General features: G+C 49.2%; 1 protein-coding gene across 3 annotated transcripts in view; it reads right to left on the reverse strand.

The window, feature by feature from the left end:
* Positions 1-19,668, reverse strand: part of acot11a (acyl-CoA thioesterase 11a) — a 101,193-nt gene that overhangs the window by 71,877 nt on the left and 9,648 nt on the right. For 2 of the 3 annotated variants that reach the window (XM_085982490.1, XM_085982491.1), the window contains one exon: positions 12,881-13,097. In XM_085982490.1, the coding sequence (XP_085838616.1) occupies positions 12,881-13,067 (187 nt within the window). In that variant the 5' untranslated portion in view covers positions 13,068-13,097. The remainder of the gene's footprint in view (positions 1-12,880; positions 13,098-19,668) is intronic. The other variant, XM_085982492.1, reaches the window with a different exon arrangement.

The following is a 19,668-nucleotide window of genomic DNA, read 5'->3' on the forward strand; positions in this document are numbered from 1 at the left end:
GATTGCAGCCACGCCCTGCACATTGGAGCCCTGATTCTCGGCCTGGACAGACCTGTTGCCACATTCTAACGCCTAGGACCATGGAGAGGGCCAGGGAGCGAGCGCAGCGGTTCAGTGAGGGGGCCCTGCAGGTTCTGGTTGGCGCAGTGGAGCGCAGGCGATCTATCCTGTTTCCGGACAGTGGCAGGAGGCCGCTGCCCACCGACTACCGCAAAGCTTGGAGAGAGGTGGCTCAGAGTGACCTCCAGCAGCATGGTACCTAGGACCCCTGTGCAATGCAGGAAGAAGTTCAACAACCTCACTCGGGTTGTCAGGGTGAGTACCCTTTTCAGTATCCTCTTCATCCCTGCATGTGGACCTCACTTTATGGGCAACGGGTCCTGAAAGCCCCAATGGCCAGCCCTCATCCAACACCTATGGGCCTTTCATGAAACTCACATGCACATTCACCACTTTACACACTGTAAGGGCTATTCGGCCATGAGAGGCAGTGCAGCCAAGATCAGGGCTTCACACTGTAAGGGCTATTCGACCATGGGAGGCAGTGCAGCCAAGATCAGGGCTTCACACTGTAAGGGCTATTCCACCATGGGAGGCAGTGCAGCCAAGATCAGGGCTTCACACTGTAAGGGCTATTCGACCATGGGAGGCAGTGCAGCCAAGATCAGGGCTTCACACTGTAAGGGCTATTCCACCATGGGAGGCAGTGCAGCCAAGATCAGGGCTTCACACTGTAAGGGCTATTCGACCATGGGAGGCAGTGCAGCCAAGATCAGGGCTTCACACTGTAAGGGCTATTCCACCATGGGAGGCAGTGCAGCCAAGATCAGGGCTTCACACTGTAAGGGATATTCGACCATGGGAGGCAGTGCAGCCAAGATCAGGGCTTCACACTGTAAGGGCTATTCCACCATGGGAGGCAGTGCAGCCAAGATCAGGGCTTCACACTGTAAGGGATATTCGACCATGGGAGGCAGTGCAGCCAAGATCAGGGCTTCACACTGTAGGGGCTATTCCACCATGGGAGGCAGTGCAGCCAAGATCAGGGCTTCAAACTAAGGGCTATTCCACCATGGGAGGCAGTGCAGCCAAGATCAGGGCTTCACATTGTACTCAGAGCCCGTCCTTTCTCTTGCAGGGCAAGCTGGCACACAATAGGAGGCAGCAGCAACGGACCGGGGGAGGCCGGCCTCACCTTAAAGACCTCAGCGATCTGGAGCAGCAAGTCCAGTGCATTATGGCAGGCCGGCTGATTGGCCCCGTCGCCACTGGAGATGCCGACCCCGTTCTGGACAGCAATGACCTCTCTCCTTCCACTTGTGCCTCACACCAGCATCGTTTGCCACTATCGAACCAATACAGTGCATTGCAGCACTCATACCTCCCTCGCTGCCGTCCTGTCCTCACGCTAAAGCAACTCTTGTACCTCCCTGCTTTCAGATGGTGAATCGCCAGGTGACGAGGCGGGCCATCCAGCTGCCACTGTGAGTGATTCTGAAGGCGAGGAGGAGGAAAAGGAAGCCGGACCATCAGTGCCACCCTCAGCCGAGGCAGCCATTGCCATAATGGGGACACGTCTTCCCTGGAGGGGAGCAGGGGGGAAGGGTCTGAGGAGGGTGAAGCTCCAGGGCCCAGCGGGCTGCAGCAACGCAGGGGGGGGTTAGGGAAGCTCGGCGGCCTTCTCCCCGGAGGGAGAGTCTGGCCTCCAGTCCTGCTATAGTGAGCGCAGAAGAGGTGCAGCTCCTCGCTGAAATGGGTGCCCAGGCAGAGCAGAGGCACACTGAGCTCATGGCTGCAGTGGCAAGGATGCCCGAATCCATTGAGTCACTGGCAAGGAGTGTCCAGGACTTCGGGGCAGCACAGGCAAGGAGTCTGCAGGACTTCGGAGCAGCACAGGCAGCTTCCACACAAGTGCTTAGTGGTGCCATGCAGTCAGTGGCTGGTCTGATGCAGACACAGATTGAGGCCACACGAGCACTCACTGCTGCCACCCTCGCTGCATCGGGCACGAATCGCCGGGGCCCTCGCCGCGCCGCAGAAGGCCAGCAGTCTGTGCTTCAGCAGATTGCTCCGCATGCTGCAGTGCTGCCCCATGGGAGTGCCAGTGTGTCGTCCAACCAGGGAGTGCCTGTGTTCTGTCAGGATGGCAGCATTCCTGCTGCCAACACTATCACTCCTCCACTGCAGCTGCCACCACCCGTAGGACAGACTGCTGCCGCCCATGCAGAGTTGGAGCAGTCAGCAGCTGGGACCTCCAGGCCCAGAGCTGGTCCAGGCCGTCCCTCAAAGGCATCTGCCAACTCAGTTTCTGACACTCAGCAGCCTTCCCCCAACCTTGCTGCAGCCACTGGGGTCCCACTGCGGAGGAGCTGCAGGGTGGGAAGGGGCCAATCTCGCAAGCGAAGCAGATCACCCTCGCAGACCAAAAAGTAGGAGGTGTGGCAAAATGCTGTTAATTTTTTTAGTGAAGGCCGAGGATCATGGTCATTTTTGGTTAACTCTTTTGTTCATTGTCTCCAGGTTGCGAGAGCCAGTTATGTGTCTGACTATTTTTTGGGGGGTTTCTCTGTATTTCTTTGTTATGCGGGAAGGGCACACAGTTTGTTAAATAAATAATTGTCTTTATTCAGATTGTGCATGTTTGCTCTTTGAACTATTTGTTGCCTTGACCGGCTCAGTGTTTGCGGAACCATTCCATTCATGTTCTTTCAATGGCACAAGCCAATCCCTCAGAGGGGACCTAGAACCGACTTGCAATAAGCCGCTGACGGACGGCCCTTGCACTTTGTGCCTCCCTCCCGTCTTGGTGCTCCTCCTCCTCCTCCTCTGCTGGTGCTCCAATGTCTGCTGGCAGTGGCGGAGTCCTGAGGATAGCCAGGTTATGCAGCATGCAGCACACTACAACGAAATGGGAGACTCGCTCAGGCAAGTGCTGAAGGACTCCCCCGGAATGGTCCAGACAGCGGAACCATTGCTTTAGCACGCCGATTTTGTGCTCAATGATGTTCCTGGTCGCTTGATGGCTGTCATTGAATCGTTCTTCAGCAGGGGTGCTGGGCACACGGAGCGGGGTCATCAGCCAGGTGCACAGAGGATAGCCCTTGTCCCCAAGAAGCCAGCCTCCTGGCTGAGCCGGGGCTTCAAAAAGGTCTGCCACAGAAGTCTGGCGCAGGATGAAGGCGTCGTGACTGCTGCCTGGAAAGCGGGCATTGACAGCTAGTATCAACTGTCTGTGGTCACACACCAACTGCACGTTCAACGAATGGAACCCCTTCTGGTTGCGGTAATCCTCGGTATTCTCTTGAGGCGCCCACAAAGCCACATGCGTGCAGTCAATGGCGCCCTGGACCATGGGGAAGGCCGCTATTCTTGCAAATCCCATTGCGCGCTCTTGCTGCTTGTCCAGGGTCATGGGGAAGGAAATGTACTGACGTCTCCTTTTGAAGAGGGCATTCATGACTTGGCGGATGCAGCAATGCACCGCAAACTGGCAGACATTGGCAATGTCCCCAGTAGCGGATTGGAAGGAGCCAGTGGCATAGAAGTTGAGAGCCACTGTCACCTTCACTGCCACCGACAGAGACGTCCTGCTCCTCAGCTGAGGCTGCAGATCTGTCTGAAGCAGGTGGCAGAGCTCAGTGACCACCTCCCTGCTGAATCGAAGCCTCCGAATACACTGCTCCTCAGACATGTTGAGGTAGGAGAACTGCTGGCGGTATACCCTGGGAGGGCAAGGTCTCCTGTGCCGACGCCTGTTGGCCCTCCTCCGTCTGGCCATGATTGGCACTCTCTCTCGGCGTCTCTGAGCCCTCTCAATGCAATGGAGAAACCCAACGTTTCCACCCATTGCAGCCCCCATAATATGTGGCCACTCAAGGCTATGGCACTGAAAAATCAATCCAACTGCAAAGTTCTGGGCTGAAGCCAGAAGTACCTGTGCGAGCGCTGACTCAATGCAGAAAGCTCTCTCCCTTTGTCTCTCTGCAAATCTCTCTCTCTCTCACACAGAAGGAGTGATCCAAAATGGCTACCACTAAGAAGCCAGGAAGAGCCCCTTTAAATAGCGCCCCCCCAACCCCAGTCAACCAGTCGCTGGGAGCGCCAGGCGGAAAGAAGGGGAGCGCCACTGAAATTCCGGTTCGGGGCGCACCAAGGGCGTTGCACCATGAAATGATGCAAGGATCTGCGCGCGCAGCTGAGCGGGCGTTGAGGTTTTGCGCCGCCGCTAAATGTCCGCTCAATTTTGCGAGAGGCACAGGTCTCACTGCGCCCGGGCGCTAGCCACTTCGCGCCCCACTTATCGCCCTCTTAAGGCGATAACGGCTGGCGCTAACGACTGAATTTCTCCCCCATTAAGTTTAATTCTTTTAACATGAGTGCTGGGAAATGGAACATTTTCCCATTTCATGCCTCCAGTGTCAGCTTCAAGCACTCCCAGGTCAGGTATAGCACAGTCAAGTCAGGTATAGCACAGTCAACTGCAGAGTAAATGTCAAGCCAACCAGAAACCTGGAGAAATGGCTCGGTTGTGTTGCAGTTCAATATACTCTGCTCAACAATTATCTCAGAATAGCACGTTCTAGTGTGACATTTTCTGATTCCCACACCAGCCATCCGGCAGCCTCTCAGAACGGGATTGATCATTTGCAGCTAAATTTCGGCCATTTTTGTACAGTGGACAGATATACACGAGGCACCAGTTTGAGATTTAATTTCATAAGAACATAAAAAGAGCAGAAATTCGTAATAAGGTGGACGAATTAGCTGCGCAAATAGATGTAAACAGACGTGATATAATTGGGAGTACGGAGACATGGCTCCAGGGTGACCAAGGCTGGGAATTCAGCACCCAGGGGTATTCAATATTCAGGAAAGACAGGCAAAAAGGAAAAGGAGATGGGGTAGCATTGCTAGTTAAAGAGATTAACACAATATTAAGGAAGGATATTAGCTCTGATGATGTGGAATCTGTATGGGTAGAGCTGAGAAATACCATGGGGCAGAAAACGTTAGTGGGAGTTGTATACAGACCCCCAAACAGCAATGCTGAGGTTGGGGATGGCATTAAACGGGAAATTAGAGACGCGTGCAATAAGGGCACAGCAGTTATCATGCGTGAATTTATAATGGGGAACAAAGAAATGGCAGACCAATTAAATACATACTTTGGTTCTGTCTTCACAAAGGAGGACACAAATAACCTCCCAGAGATGTCGGGAAACATAGGGTCTAATGAGAGGGAGGAACTGAATGAAATCAGTATTTGTAGGGAAATGGTGTTAGGGAAATTGACAGGATTGAAGGCCGATAAATCCCTAGGGCCTGATAATCTACATCCTAGGGTACTTAAGGAAGTGGCCCTAGAAATAGTAGATGCATTGCTGGTCATCTTCCAAAATTCTATAGACTCTGGAACAGTTCCCATGGATTGGAGGGTAGCTAATGTAACCCCACTATTCAAAAAAGGTGGTAGAGAGAAAACGGGGAATTATAGACCGGTAAGCCTGACATCGGTAGTGGGGAAAATGCTAGAGTCCATTATAAAAGATGTAATAGCAGAGCACTTGGAAAACAGTGACAGGATCGGACAAAGTCAACATGGATTTACAAAAGGTAATCGTGCTTGACTAATCTACTGGAATTTTGAGAGGATGTAACTGGTAGAATAGATAAGGGAGAACCAGTGGATGTGGTGTATTTGGACTTTCAGAAGGCTTTCGATAAGGTCCCGCATAAGAGATTAGCGTGTAAAGTTAAAGCACATGGGATTGCGGGTAAGGTACTGACTTGGATAGAGAACTGGTTGGCAGACAGGAAGCAAAGAGTTGGAATAAACGGGTCTTTTTCCGAGTGGCAGGCAGTGACTAGTGGGGTACCGCAGGGATCGGTCCTAGGACCCCAGCTATTCACAATATATATTAATGATCTAGACGAGGGAACTAGATGTAATATCTCCAAATTTGCAGACGACACAAAGCTGGGTGGGCGTGTGTGCTGTGAGGAGGATGCCGAGAAACTCCAGTATGATTTGGACAGGTTGGGTGATTGGGTGGATGCATGGCAGCTGCAGTATAATGTGGATAAATGTGAGGTTATCCACTTTGGTGGCAAAAAAGGAAGGCTGATTATTATCTGAACGGCAATAGATTGGGAGAAGGGGAAGTGCAACGAGACCTGGGTGTCCTTGTGCACCAGTCGCTGAAGGTAAGCATGCAGGTGCAGCAGGCAGTTAAGAAGGCAAATGGTATGTTGGCCTTCATAGCAAGAGGACTCGAGTTTAGAAAAATGAGAGGGGATCTCATTGAAACTTATAAAATTCTAACCGGACTAGACAGACTAGATGCAGGAAGGATGTTCCCGATGGCGGGGGAGTCCAGAACCAGGCGTCACAATCTAAAGATAAGGGGTAAGCCATTTATGACAGAGATGAGGAGGAATTTCGTCACTCAGAGAGTGGTGAACCTGTGGAATTCTCTACCACAAAAGACAGTGGAGGCCAATTCATTAAATATATTCAAGAAGGAGTTAGATATATTTCTTAAGGCTAAAGGGATCAAGGGATATGGGGAGAAAGCAGGGACAGGGTACTGAATTTGGATGATTAAATGCAAGCCGTGATCCTGACCAACGGTTCCACCACAGTCCCAATTCACGTACGAACTGGGGTCAAACATGGCTGTGTCATCGCACCGACGCTTTTTTCGATCTTCCTTGCTGCAATGCTCCATCTCACCCTCAGTCAGCTCCCCACTGGAGTGGAGCTAATTTACAGAACAAACGGGAAACTGTTCAACCTCCGTCGCCTCCAGTCCAGATCCAAGGTTGTCCCATCCTCTGTCGTCGAATTACAGTATGAAGACGAAGCTTGCGTCTGCGCTCACTCGGAGATCGAACTCCAAACCATCGTCAACACCTTCACCGAAGCGTACGAGAGCATGGGCCTTAAACTAAACATCCGTAAGACAAAGGTCCTCTACCAACCTGCCCCCGCCACACAGTACTGCCCCCCGATTATCAAAATCCACGACAAGGCCTTGGACAACGTGGACCACTTGCCATACCTCGGGAGCCTACTGTTAACAAGGGCAGACGTCGACGACGAAGTCCAACACCGCCTTAAGTGTGCCAGTGCAGCCTTCGGTCGCCTGAGGAAGAGAGTGTTTGAAGACCAGGACCTCAAACCCGGCACTAAGCTCATGGTCTACAGAGCAGCAGTGATGCCCGCCCTGTTGTATGCCTCAGAGACATGGACCATGTACAGCAGGCACCTCAAAGCACTGGAAAGCTACCACCAACGCTGCCTCTGCAGGATCCTGCAAATCCATTGGCAGGATAGGCGCACCAACGTCAGTATTCTTGCTCAGGCCAACATCCCCAGCATCGAAGCTCTGACCACGCTCAATCAGCTCCGATGGACGGGTCACATTGTCCGCATGCCCAATACGAGGCTCCCAAAATAAGCGCTCTACTCGGAGCTCCGGCACGGCAAGAGAGCCCCAGGTGGGCAGAGGAAACGTTTCAAGGACACCCTCAAAGCCTCCTTGAAAAAGTGTAACATCCCCATCGACACCTGGGACTCCTTGGCCCAAGACTGCACAAAGTGGAGAAGTAGTATCCGGGAAGGCGCCGAACACCTCGAGTCTCTGCGCCGGGAGCAAGCGGAAGCCAAGAGCAGGCAGCGCAAGGAGCGCACGTCAACCCAAGCACCCCACCCACCCGCCCCTTCAACCACCGTCTGCCCCACCTGTGACAGAGACTGTAGGTCCCGCATTGGACTCATCAGTCACCTGAGAACTCATTTTTAATGTGGAAGCAAGTCATCCTCGGTTCCGAGGGACTGCCTAAGAAGAAGAGAAGAAATGGCGGCGCAGGCTCGAGGGGCCGAATGGCCTACTCCTGCAATCTGTTATGTTTCTATGAATAGGCCATATGGCCCCTCGAGCCTGCTCCGCCATTCAATAAGATCATGGCTGATCATCGACCTCAACTCCACTTTCCTGCCCGATCTCCATATCCCTTGATTCCCCCTAGAGTCCAAAAATCTATCTATTTCAGCCTTAATATACTCAAAGACTCAGCATTCACAGCCCTCTGGGGCAGAAAATTCCAAAGATTCACAACCCTCTGAGTGAAGAAATTCCTCATCTCAGTCTTAAATGGCCGACCCCTTACCCTGAGACTATGCATCCGAGTTCTAGACACTCCAGCCAGGGGAAACAACCTCTTGGCATCGACCCTGTCAATTCCCTTCAGAATCTTGTATGTTTCAATGAGATCACCTCATTCTTCTAAACTCCAGAGAGTATTGTCCCATTCCACACAGTCTCTCATCATAGGACAGCCCTCTCATCCCAGGAATCAATCTAGTGAACCTTCGTTGCACCGCCTCCAAGGCAAGTATATCCTTCCTTAGATAAGGAGACCAAAACTGTGCACAGTACTCCAGGTGTGGTCTTACCAAGGCCCTGTACAATTGTAGCAAGACTTCCTTACTTTTATACTGCAACCCCCTTGCAATAAAGGCCAACATGCCATTTGCCTTCCTTATTGCTTGCTATACCTTCATGCTAGCTTTGTGTTTCTTGCACAAGGACACACAAATCTCTCTGGACACATATACATTTGAAAGTTCATCCAAGATCACTACAACCAGCCATCAAAGGAAACCCCATCCCATCAGTTGAGACTGAATACAAACTAATATCACAAAAGGTAATAAGGCAGTGTCTAACCCACTGCATCAGGCAATCCGCCATGGACACAGAAGTACTATCGCCTTAACGTACATTTGTTATTTTATGAGGATAAGGATTAACAATTTACATACTGGAGACTCCCAAGAAAGAAGGTAGTATTAATCAAGAGATGTTTTCTTCACCCCCCTCCCCCCCACCAATGTAGTGGAGCCAAAACAACATAGCCTTGATCCTCTGTTTAGCTCAGAGCTGAATGTTAAACCTCATATCCTATCTACTTACAACCTTTGCAACATTGCATACCTCTGCTCTTACCTTACACTCACTGCCACACAGTCATCATCTCTGGACACAAGTGTCTTCGTTGTCACACAGAAATCACAGAAACCCCACAGTGCAGATAGAGGCCATTTCGGCCCATCGAGCCTGCACCAACACATATCCCACCCTATCCCCGTAACCCCACGTATTTAATCCCCCTAACACTAAGGGTCAATTTATCATAGCCAATCAACGTAACCCGCACATCTTTGGACTGTGGGAGGAAACCGGAGCACCCGGAGGAAACCCACGCAAACACGGGGAGAATGTGCAAACTCCACACAGACAGTCACCCGAGGCCGGATTCAAACCCGGGTCCCTGGCGCTGTGAGGCAACAGTGCTAACCACTATGCCACCGTGTTGTCCCTCCAACCTCAACCGCCATAAACTCCAAATCATCCAAATCTCCGCCACCCGCACCCTCACCTGTACCAAGTCCTGTCCACTTAACACCCTGTCCTGACTGACCCACTGACTCACCATCCCACAACATATCAAACTTAAACTTCTAATCTACAAAACCCTTCACGGCCTTGCCTCACCCTAGCTCTGATTCCTCCAGCCTTACTTTCCTTTCCGTTCCCTCTGGTTTGATGACTTTGGCCTCCTCTGCATTCCACTCTGCTTCTGCCCCACTATTAGTAATAGAAGTCTCAGCTCTACTCTCTAGAAATCTCTCCCTAAACTCCTCCACCTCTTTACCCCACATCGTGCCTTTAAAAGGCTTCTCAAAACCAACTTTCAGTCATCGCTGCTAACTCCCTTCCTTCAAAGGCTCAATGTCTACTCCTCTTTCTCCTGTGAAGTGTCTTAGAATTTTTTTGATGTTAGAGGGGCTCCATAAAGGCAGGTTGCTGTGGCTGCAGTGAACAGCAACCCCATATGACCTGACTTTTTCTTCTGGCTGTACAGACTTTGCCCAGCAATCAAATACTGATCTGCAGCCAGAAAACAAAGTAGTGTTTTTTTTAAACTGTGCACATGTTTATCTGATGCAGTCAGTGTTCTGGAATCCACCCTTGTTCTAGAACAGCAAACTGGGTGGATCTCACAGCATCAGCAGCCAAAGCAAACACAATCTGTTTGAAGTGGTTCTGTGTAACATAAGAAGCAACGTAAAAAACATTGGAGGAAATAAATAGATAAAAATGGCAAATGTTGAAAGTAGGAAATAAAAACCAAAAATGCTCTCACAGAAAAGTGAATATCGCGGCGCTACGTGCAACAGCACCACGCGCGTCGGCACGTAGTGCCACGGTACTGCAGGCCTCCCTCCCCTGATTAACGGGGCGGGGCCTAGTGCTGCGTGCACCAGGCCCTGCTGGACCACCAGGGAGCGGGGTGCCAGGAAAGCAGCCCGGCACTCAAGAGGAGTGCCGGCTGAGCGATCGCGGCCTGAACCCTGAATAAAAAAGGGGAAGCGGGCAGGTGCTGGCAGGCGGCCAAATAAAATGGCCGCCCAACACCTGCCCTTTAACTTGCTGTGGCTGCAAAAATGCTCCCCTGACCCTGTCGGACATATCGTCTGGTGATAGATCAGGGGGCGCAACCGAATTTGCGGACGGGGTGCGAGTGGGGCGCTGCGCTCAGCAATGATGCCATCACTGGCGGCACAGCACCGCGGGGTGCTACCGGCTACCGCCGCCGCTAACCTCCCGCTGAATTTTGCAGGAGGCGTTAGCAGCGCCGCGCTCTGGCACTAGAGGCTTTGCGCCCCGGGAGGAGCAAATCAACCCAATTTTTCCCCCTAAATGTTTTGGATAAGAGAATGTACATCAGAACTGGAAAAACAATGGTCTTAACCCAAGACATTAGTCCATTCTCCTCCTTTCAGAGGATGCCAGATCTGCTGTGTTTTACTGTGATCTGTTGATATTGCTTGGCTGCAGTAGTCAGTGAGCATTTCTTTGGGAATGGTGGCTCTGCAGAGTGAATGTCTAAAATTAGCAACTCAGCATTTCTAGCACAGTGCTCAAGAGTGGGGGTTGGGCAACGGCATTCTCTTCATCTCATGGGGCTTCGGCTGCAAGTTTGCAATTCAAGGAAAACATGCCAACAGGAAGCTTTCCGAACTCTAATTCTAGCTGATTTCTTTTAATATGAATACTTTTAATATAAAAGTAGCATCGAAGGTTTCTCAGTTGAATATGATCAGACATACAAGACACTGCTGGTGCAGTATGTTGGAGCATTAGTATGCAGCACCATAGCACGGGGTGGGGGTGCGAGAGGAATGGAGGAGAGTGTGCGGAGTGCATATTGTGAATTACCCATGCCATTGAGCTACTGGCCAAGCACATAGTGTTGCTCAGCTGCTATTGCATTTTTTCCCAACTTTAATGCATTGAAATTGGCCAGGCCAGCCAAGCCCTGACTTGCATATAAATGAACAGAGCATGAGCCTCCCCACAACATACATCATTGGAACACTCCAGGGTCAGAGACATGAAATAGCAGGTTCCCCACAAAAAGGGTAGCACACCATAGAATCATACAGTACAGAGGGAGGCCATTCGGCCCATCCTGACTGTCGGCTCTTTGAAAGAGCTATCCAATTAGTCCCACTCCCCTGCTCTTTCCCCATATTCCTGCAAATTTTTCCTTTTCAAATACTGTACATCTCCAATTCCTTTTTAAAATTTACTATTGAATCTGCTTCCACCACCCTTTCAAGCAGTGCATTCCAGATCGTAACAGCCATAAAGCAAAGATATCTCCTACTTTTAAATAATGCAGTATAAAGTCACCTTGAGCTGTTAGATGGTGACAGAGTGCATTTTTGCTGAGAGAATGAAAGGAAACATGTTTGTTCTGAAGCGGAGTTGGCAGCTGTGTTGTAAACATGCTGGGGGAACTGAGGCTACGAGGATTTTGCTGTTTTAAAATTAAGCAGTTTCACTTAAAGTTAATGAAGTTAACTAGATTGTACTATTTTGATTGAGGGAGCAACTTCAAATTGAAGGAGTGAATCCCAAGTGAGGACACTAGCAGGATGGTCAAATGGGAGGCAAATACAGTTCAATGTATAGAAAAATATGAATTAATACATTTTGGAAATAAGAACAGGGATAGGTAACACAAGAACAGAAGGACCTTGAAGTGCAAAAATACACAAGTCATTAAAGGGAGCAGTATAAGTAGACTGTGACATAAAAAGGCAAACAGAATCCTTATCAAGAGGCATGGAAGACAAAAGTAAGGAGGTAATGTTAAACTTGTATAAGACCTTAGGGCACATTTAGTTTATTGTGTACAGTTTTAGGAACTGCATTATAGGAAAGCTATAAACACAATGCAAAATGTGCAGCAAAGGTTCATGAGCACATTACAGGGATGAGGGGTAACAGTTATGAAGAGAGGCTGGAGAAAGTAGAGCGATAAATCTAAGGTGTGACCTGATAGAGATCTTCAAGGATTATGAAGGGTTGTGATAGGGTAAATAATAACAATAGATTGCTTCTGCTGGTTGGCAAGATAGTAATGAGAGAGCACAAATTTAAAATAATTACAAAAAGAATTAAAAGGGAGGTTAGATTTATTGTTTTTTTTTTTTACACAGAGATTTGCTGGAATGCGAAATGTTAATTATTGAAGCAGAGTCCATAACATCTTCAAAAAGAATGTCAGGTAATTGCTTGAAAAAGAAATAGGCTATGAGGAGCAAGCAGGAGCAGTGGGTTAGACTAGGTGGCTCATGTGGAGAAAATACTGGCACAGCTTTGATGGGCCAAATGGCCTGTTTTTGTGCTGTAAGTATTCAGTGATTCCATAAGTATTTTAACCCAAAATCATCCTTTTCCTTTATATGCAGATGTCGGTGTAGTCTTCTGCAAAGTTGGATTTGGCAAATAATGCAACTCACCAGACAGGCAGGCTGTCGTGTCCATCCACTTCAGCAGTTGCCCTGCACTCAGCTCTCCGCGGTGGTTGGCGTGACACGGCAGGATAAACTGACTCATTTTTACTTCTGTTGGGTTTGTGTACAGATCCCCGTTTTCCAAAATAAAGAGTGGCTCCTTGAATATATCTAATTCTTTGGTCTCCGCCATCACTAATCGAAGAATTCCTAGAAAGGGGGGCTAAATTTGGAGGATCAACAAGGTTTCAGGAAAACATACAGGGTAATAATGATACACGACAAGAACAGTACCCCAGGATCCCAACAACAGTAAACCACAAATCTGAATTTCAAGTGACTACAGAGGGCACTAGCACTTGAAGGTTCACTTATATCTCACCATCAGCTAATTCTATTTGCCTTAATCTTTCGTATTTGTTAAATTGAGAAATCTGTGTGAAGGGCTATGGGCCACAGTGCACAACACCACCCGGGATGAAACTAGTAGGAAAGAAGGTGAAGCGAATCAGCAAATGGTAGTAATCATGTGTTGTAAAAGCCTTTAGATTTTTGGAGGAAGGAAGATAGAGGAAGGTCAGGAATTCCACAATTTTGAAGTCTTGGGAAAGAATGAATTAGAGGAAGATACTATGCCATCTATTTTGATTCCAGCATTGTGAGGATGCACGTAGCATGCAGAGTGGCGTAATTGCAGCTCAGGAGGAATAAGAGAAAACAGTTTCAGAGGAGCAATGACCACACGCCAGATAGTGTTTTTATTACTAAAACTGGCTTGGGTTTCTGGTTGATTTGGCTGTGCAGTTCATTGGCCATTGGGGAGTGGAGTTTTGGAATAAATACCTTGATAGATTTTCTTTTTTTAAAACACACACACACACCTGAAAATACATGGCTGTCACTACAGCACTAGCAAGTTTGGCATCCCTACCCAACAGCACGGAGGGCGGACCGTCACCACATGGATTGTAGCGGTTCAGTAAGAAGGTTCTGCACTACCTTCTCAAGGGCAACTAGGGATGGGTAATAAATGCTGGCCTTGCCAGCGACACCCAAGTACCGAGAATGAACAACAACAGCTTAGGGCCTAGGCAACTGAAGGGACGGTCGCCAATAGTGGAGCGATTAAAATCGGGATGCTCAAGAGGCCAGAATTGGAGGAGCGCAGCGATCTCGGAGGGTTGTAGGGTCGGAGGAGGTAACAGAGGGATTTGAAAACAAGGATTAGAATTTTAAAATTGGGGTGTTGCTTAACCGGGAGCCAATGTAGGTCAGCAAGCACAGTGGTTATGGGTGAACAGGACTCAGTGCGAGTTAGGACAAGTTTACGGAGGGTGCAAGATGGGAGGTTGGCCAGGAGTGCATTTGAATAGTCAAGTCTAGAGGTAACAAAGGCATGGATGAGGGTTTCAGCAGGAGATGAGCTGAGGCGGGATGGAGTAGGGCAATGTTACAGAGGTGGAAGTATGTGGTCTTAGTGATGGTGCGGATATGTGGTCGGAAGCTCAGCTTGGGGTCAAATACAATACCAGTGTTGCGAACAGTCTGGTTCAGCCTCAGACAATTGCAGGGAGAGGGATGGAGTTGGCTAGGGAATGGAGTTTGTGGTGGGAACCGAAGACAATGGCTTTGATCTTTCCCATATTTAGTTTGAGGAAATTTCTGCTCATCCAGTACTAGATGTTGGACAAGCAGTGTGACAATTTAGACACCGTGGAGGAGTCGAGCGAGGTGGTAATGAGGTAGAGCTGGGTGTCGTCAGCATACATGTGGAAACTGACGCTGTGTTTTCGGATTATGTCACCAAGAAGCAGCATGTAGATGAGAAATAAGAGGGGGCTAAGGATAGATCCTTGGGGGACACAAGAGATAACAGTGCGAGAACGGGAAGAGAAGTCATTGCAGGTGATTCTCTGGCTACGATTAGACAGATAAGAATGGAACCAGGCGAATGCAGTCCCCCCCAAGCTGGACGATGGTGAAGAGGCGTTGCAGGAGGATGGTGTGGTCAACTGTGTCAAAGGCTGCAAACAGCTCGAGAAGGACAAGGAGGGATAGTTTACCATTGTCACAGTCACATAGGATGTCATTTGTGACTTTGATAAGGGCCGTTTTGGTAGGGCAGGGGCAGAAAGCTGGCTGGAGCAGAAAGCTGGCTGGAGGGATTCAAACATGGAGTTCCGGAAAAGTTGGGCACGAGTTGGGAGGCGACAGCACGGTCAATAAATGTGGAGATGAAAGGGAGGTTGGAGATGGGGCGGTAATTTGCAAGGACAGAGAGGTTAAGGGTTGGTTTTTTGAGGAGTGGGGTGATGACGGCAGATTTGAAGGAGAGGGGGACAGTACCTGAGGAAAGAGAACCGTTAATAACAGTATCAGCTAATGTGGGGGCCAGGAACGGAAGTTGGTGCTCAGCAGTTTAGTGGGAATTGGGTCGAGAGAGCAGGAGGCGGGCCTCATGGACAGGATGAGTTCACAGAGGGCATGAAGGGAGATAGGAGAGAAACTAGAGAAAGATGCAAGTTCAGGGCTAGGGCAGGGGGGAACCTTAGAGGAAGTTTGGCCCGGTGGACTAGGGGAAGGGAGGGAAGCGGCAGAGGCAGCTGATCAGATAGTCTCAATCTCAGTGACAAAGAAGTCCATGAACTCCTCGCACTTCTTGTTGGAGGTGAAGGTGGAGGAGACAGGGGTTTAAGAAGACAGAATACATACAGCAACAACTTGTATTTATATAGCGCCTTTAATGTAGTAAAATGTCCCATGGCGCTTCACAGGAGTATTATAACATTAAAAATTTGACACCGAGCCACATAAGGATAAATTATGGCAGGTGGTCAAAGAGGTAGGTTTTAAGAAGCGTCTTAAAGGAGGAAAGAGAGGTAGCGAGGCGGAGAGGTTTAGGCAGGGAATTCCAGAGCTTAGGACCTAGGCAACAGAAGGCACGGCCACCAAAGGTTGAGCGATTATAATCAGGGATGCGCAAGAGGGCAGAATTAGAGGAGCGCAGATATCTCGGGGGGTTGTGGGGCTGGAGGAGATTACAGAGATAGGGAGGGGCGAGGCCATGGAGGGATTTGAAAACAAGGATGAGAATTTTGAAATCAAGGCATACAAACCGCTCATCAAAAGTGTGAGAACATCAGTGAGATCAGTGAATGTATGGCCAGAGGGGGCAGTCTCGGAGCTTCAGGATTGCTTCGAACGCACTGATTGGGGCATGTTTGCCCATAATGACATCGAGGAATACGCATCCACAGTGCTATTCTACATTAACAGTTGCGTCGAGGTCATCACGACCCATAAAAATATCAGGACATACCCCAACCAGAAACCCTGGATGAACGGAAAGGTCCGCTCGCTGTTGAAAGCACGCGACGCAGCATTTAAATCTGGCGACGCGGCGGCTTACAGTGCAGCTAGGACCAACCTAAAAAAGGGTATCAGGACTGCCAAAAGGAAACAGACACTGCGGATAGAGGATCATTTCCACAACAACTCGGACCCCTGGCGCATGTGGCAAGGCATCCAGTCCATCACTGACTACAAGAGCAAAAACACCAGCCCCCCGGTTAGCGATGCCTCCCTTCCGGAGGAGCTTAACAACTTCTACATTCGCTTCGACAGGGACAACAGGGAGCCGGCTACCAAAGCCTTGCCACCCCCGGAAGACCAGGTGCTCACTCTGTCGACCTCCGAAGTAAGGGGTGTTCTACGCGGAGTGAACACACGAAAGGCTGCTGGACCGGATAGCATCCCTGGACGGGTACTCAAGCAATGTGCTGATCAGCTGGCTGATGTCTTCACCGCCATCTTCAATCTGTCTTTGGCCCAGGCAGTAGTCCTTACATGCTTCAAGACCGTTACCATTATTCCTGTGCCAAAGCAAACGGCTGTGACGTGCCTGAACGACTATCGACCTGTCGCACTCACACCCATCATAATGAAGTGTTTCGAGAGACTGGTCCTGGCTCACATCAAAGCCAGTGTTCCCGCCTCTCTTGACCAACACCAGTTTGCCTATCGTGCAAACAGATCAACGGAGGATGCAATCACAACTGCTCTACACTCTGCACTGAATCACTTAGAAGGTAAAGAGACCTACATCAGAATGCTGTTCATAGACTACAGCTCAGCATTCAACACTATCGTCCCCAACAAGCTGGCCACCAAACTCCACACTCTTGGCCTGAACACTTCCCTCTGCAACTGGACCCTGGACTTCCTAACAAACAGACCCCAGTCTGTCAAATTAGGTAACCACACCTCCCCCCCCCCCTGACCCTGAACACGGGGGCCCCACAAGGATGTGTGCTGAGCCCCCTCCTCTACTCCCTCTTCACCCACGACTGTGTGGCTGTTCATGGTTCCAACACCATCATCAAGTTTGCGGGTGATACCACGGTAGTAGGCCAGATCACCAACAACGATGAGTCAGCCTACAGGGAGGAGGTCCAGCATCTCGTGAAGTGGTGCGCCGATAACAACCTGGCCCTTAACATCAAGAAAACCAAAGAAATCATTGTGGACTTCAGGAAGTCTAAAGGCGGAAGTCACACCCCCATCCACATCCATGGGGCTGTGGTGGAAAGGGTGGACAGCTTTAAGTTCCTCGGAGTCCGCATCACGGAAGACCTCTCCTGGTCCCTCAATACCTCCTCTCTGGTGAAGAAGGCCCAGCAGTGCCTATATTTCCTAAGGAGGCTGAAGGGATGTAACCTGTCACCCCTGATCCTCTCTAACTTTTACCGCTGCACAATAGAGAGCATCCTGACGAACTGTATCACAGTATGGTATGGCAGCTGTAGCTACTATGACCGGAAAGCCCTGCAGCAGGTAGTCAAAACTGCCCAACGCATTACCGGCACCCGGCTACCGACCATAGAGCACATATACCAGAAACGCTGTTTACAGAGGTCACTGACCATCATCAAAGACCCTACCCACCCCAGCCACAGTCTGTTCGCCCTCCTGCCATCTGGGAGACGCTACAGATGCATTCGCACCCGAACGACCAGATTTAGGAACAGCTTCTTTCCCAGGGCTGTCATCCTACTGAACTCCACAAATAAACTCTAAAGCCTGCACAGCTGCCAATGCACTTTATTATGGTTATGTTTATGTTAATGTATTACAAGCCAAATGAATGTTGAATGTTTAAATGTCTTAATCTAAATGTACACTCTCGGGAGCCGCAAGCCTACATTTCGTTGTACTGCACTTGTGCACTAACAATGACAATAAAGTTGATTATGATTATTATGATTATGATTAACCGGGAACCAGATAGCACAGGGGTGATGGGCGAACGGGACTTGGTGCGAGTTAGGACACGGGCAGCCAAGTTCTAGATGATCTCAAGTTTACATAGGGTAGAATGTGAGGGGCCAGCCAGGAATGCTTTGGAATAGTCAAGTCTTGGGGTAACAAAGGCATGGATGACGGTTTCAGCAGTGGATGAACTGCGGCAAGGGCGGAGACGGGCGATGTAACGGAGGTGGAAATAAGCAGTCTTAGTTATGCCGCAGATATGTGGTCAGAAGCTCATTTCAGGGTCAAATATGACACCAAGGTTGTGAATAGTGTGGTTCAGCCTCAGATGTTAGGGAGAGGGATGAATTACATAGGAAATAAAATACTAGACAATATACGAAACAGCACAAACACTCACTGAAGTCTATAGAAAATTCATATGTTGCAACTGAAGACATATTTTAATATGGACTGGGGAAAGGAGTCACCAGATATAAATATTGAGTTTCTGGTGGAGGTCTGCACTTGCCTATCATTAACCTGCAGGTTTGCATTGCTCATTGTTCTGTTTAACTTGTTTTAGCAAGTCATGCTCCCAGGGTTTCTCATTCATGACTACAAAGAAAACCTCTGAACAAAAGCTTTGCCTTTTATCTCATAGAATACAAGTGCCCATTGTTAACAGACTGTATCTTGCAGCTATGGCACACTGTGTACTAATGCTATCACTGGCCAGTTGGATTGCTGAGTGACTGGAAGGTTAATCTACTTCTTGTGAATGGAGCCAAAACCACTTGGTACTCACTGGTAAGAGAACCTTTGGAGCAATAGAGCCGCATCTAAAGTGAACTGGCAAGAAGAAAATCCCAAATATAGGAAATAATAATATTGATCAGGTAATTTGCACAGAAACTGAAGCATTCTGCACTCAAACCTGCAGTTATTGATAGAATTACAATTGACCTGAAAGTAAAGTACATAGCAACTAAAATCAATTTCTTCCTTCCTGGGACTAGGGACAGGGTCGCTGGCAAGGCTTGGAAGCTAAGCAGAGCCAGGCCTGGTTAGTACCTGGAGGGGTGACCATCAGGGAAGACCAGGTGCAGAAGGTCACGGAAGGAGCCCCGAGGAGGGGCGGTTGGTGAGAAGGTCACGGAAGGAGCCCCGAGGAGGGGCGGTTGGTGAGAAGGTCACGGAAGGAGCCCCGGGAGGGGCGGCTGGTGAGCAGGCCCGGGCGTTGGGCTGAAGATAGGAGGAATGGTGGAAATGGAATGGCGGCGCGCACAGACGCAGCGGCTTTGCTTCTCCCAGGACGGTGCTATTTACGTTTAATGTTAATGTTATTTGTACTGGACTCATGGGAGCTTGCAAGATCACATTTTGTTGTTCATGTACTTGTGCATTGTACAATGACAATAAAGTTGAATTATTATTATTATTATTATTACTGCACTGACATACATAAAAGTTAAGTGCAAGCCAGGCTGATTTCTATGCCCTAAATATTCAGTTCAGGAATCCAGCATATATAAAAATGAAATTAG

The sequence above is a fragment of the Somniosus microcephalus genome, chromosome 3, assembly GCF_052327205.1.
Source record: "Somniosus microcephalus isolate GS21.2 chromosome 3, FLI_Smic_1.0, whole genome shotgun sequence".
Lineage (NCBI taxonomy): Eukaryota > Metazoa > Chordata > Chondrichthyes > Squaliformes > Somniosidae > Somniosus > Somniosus microcephalus.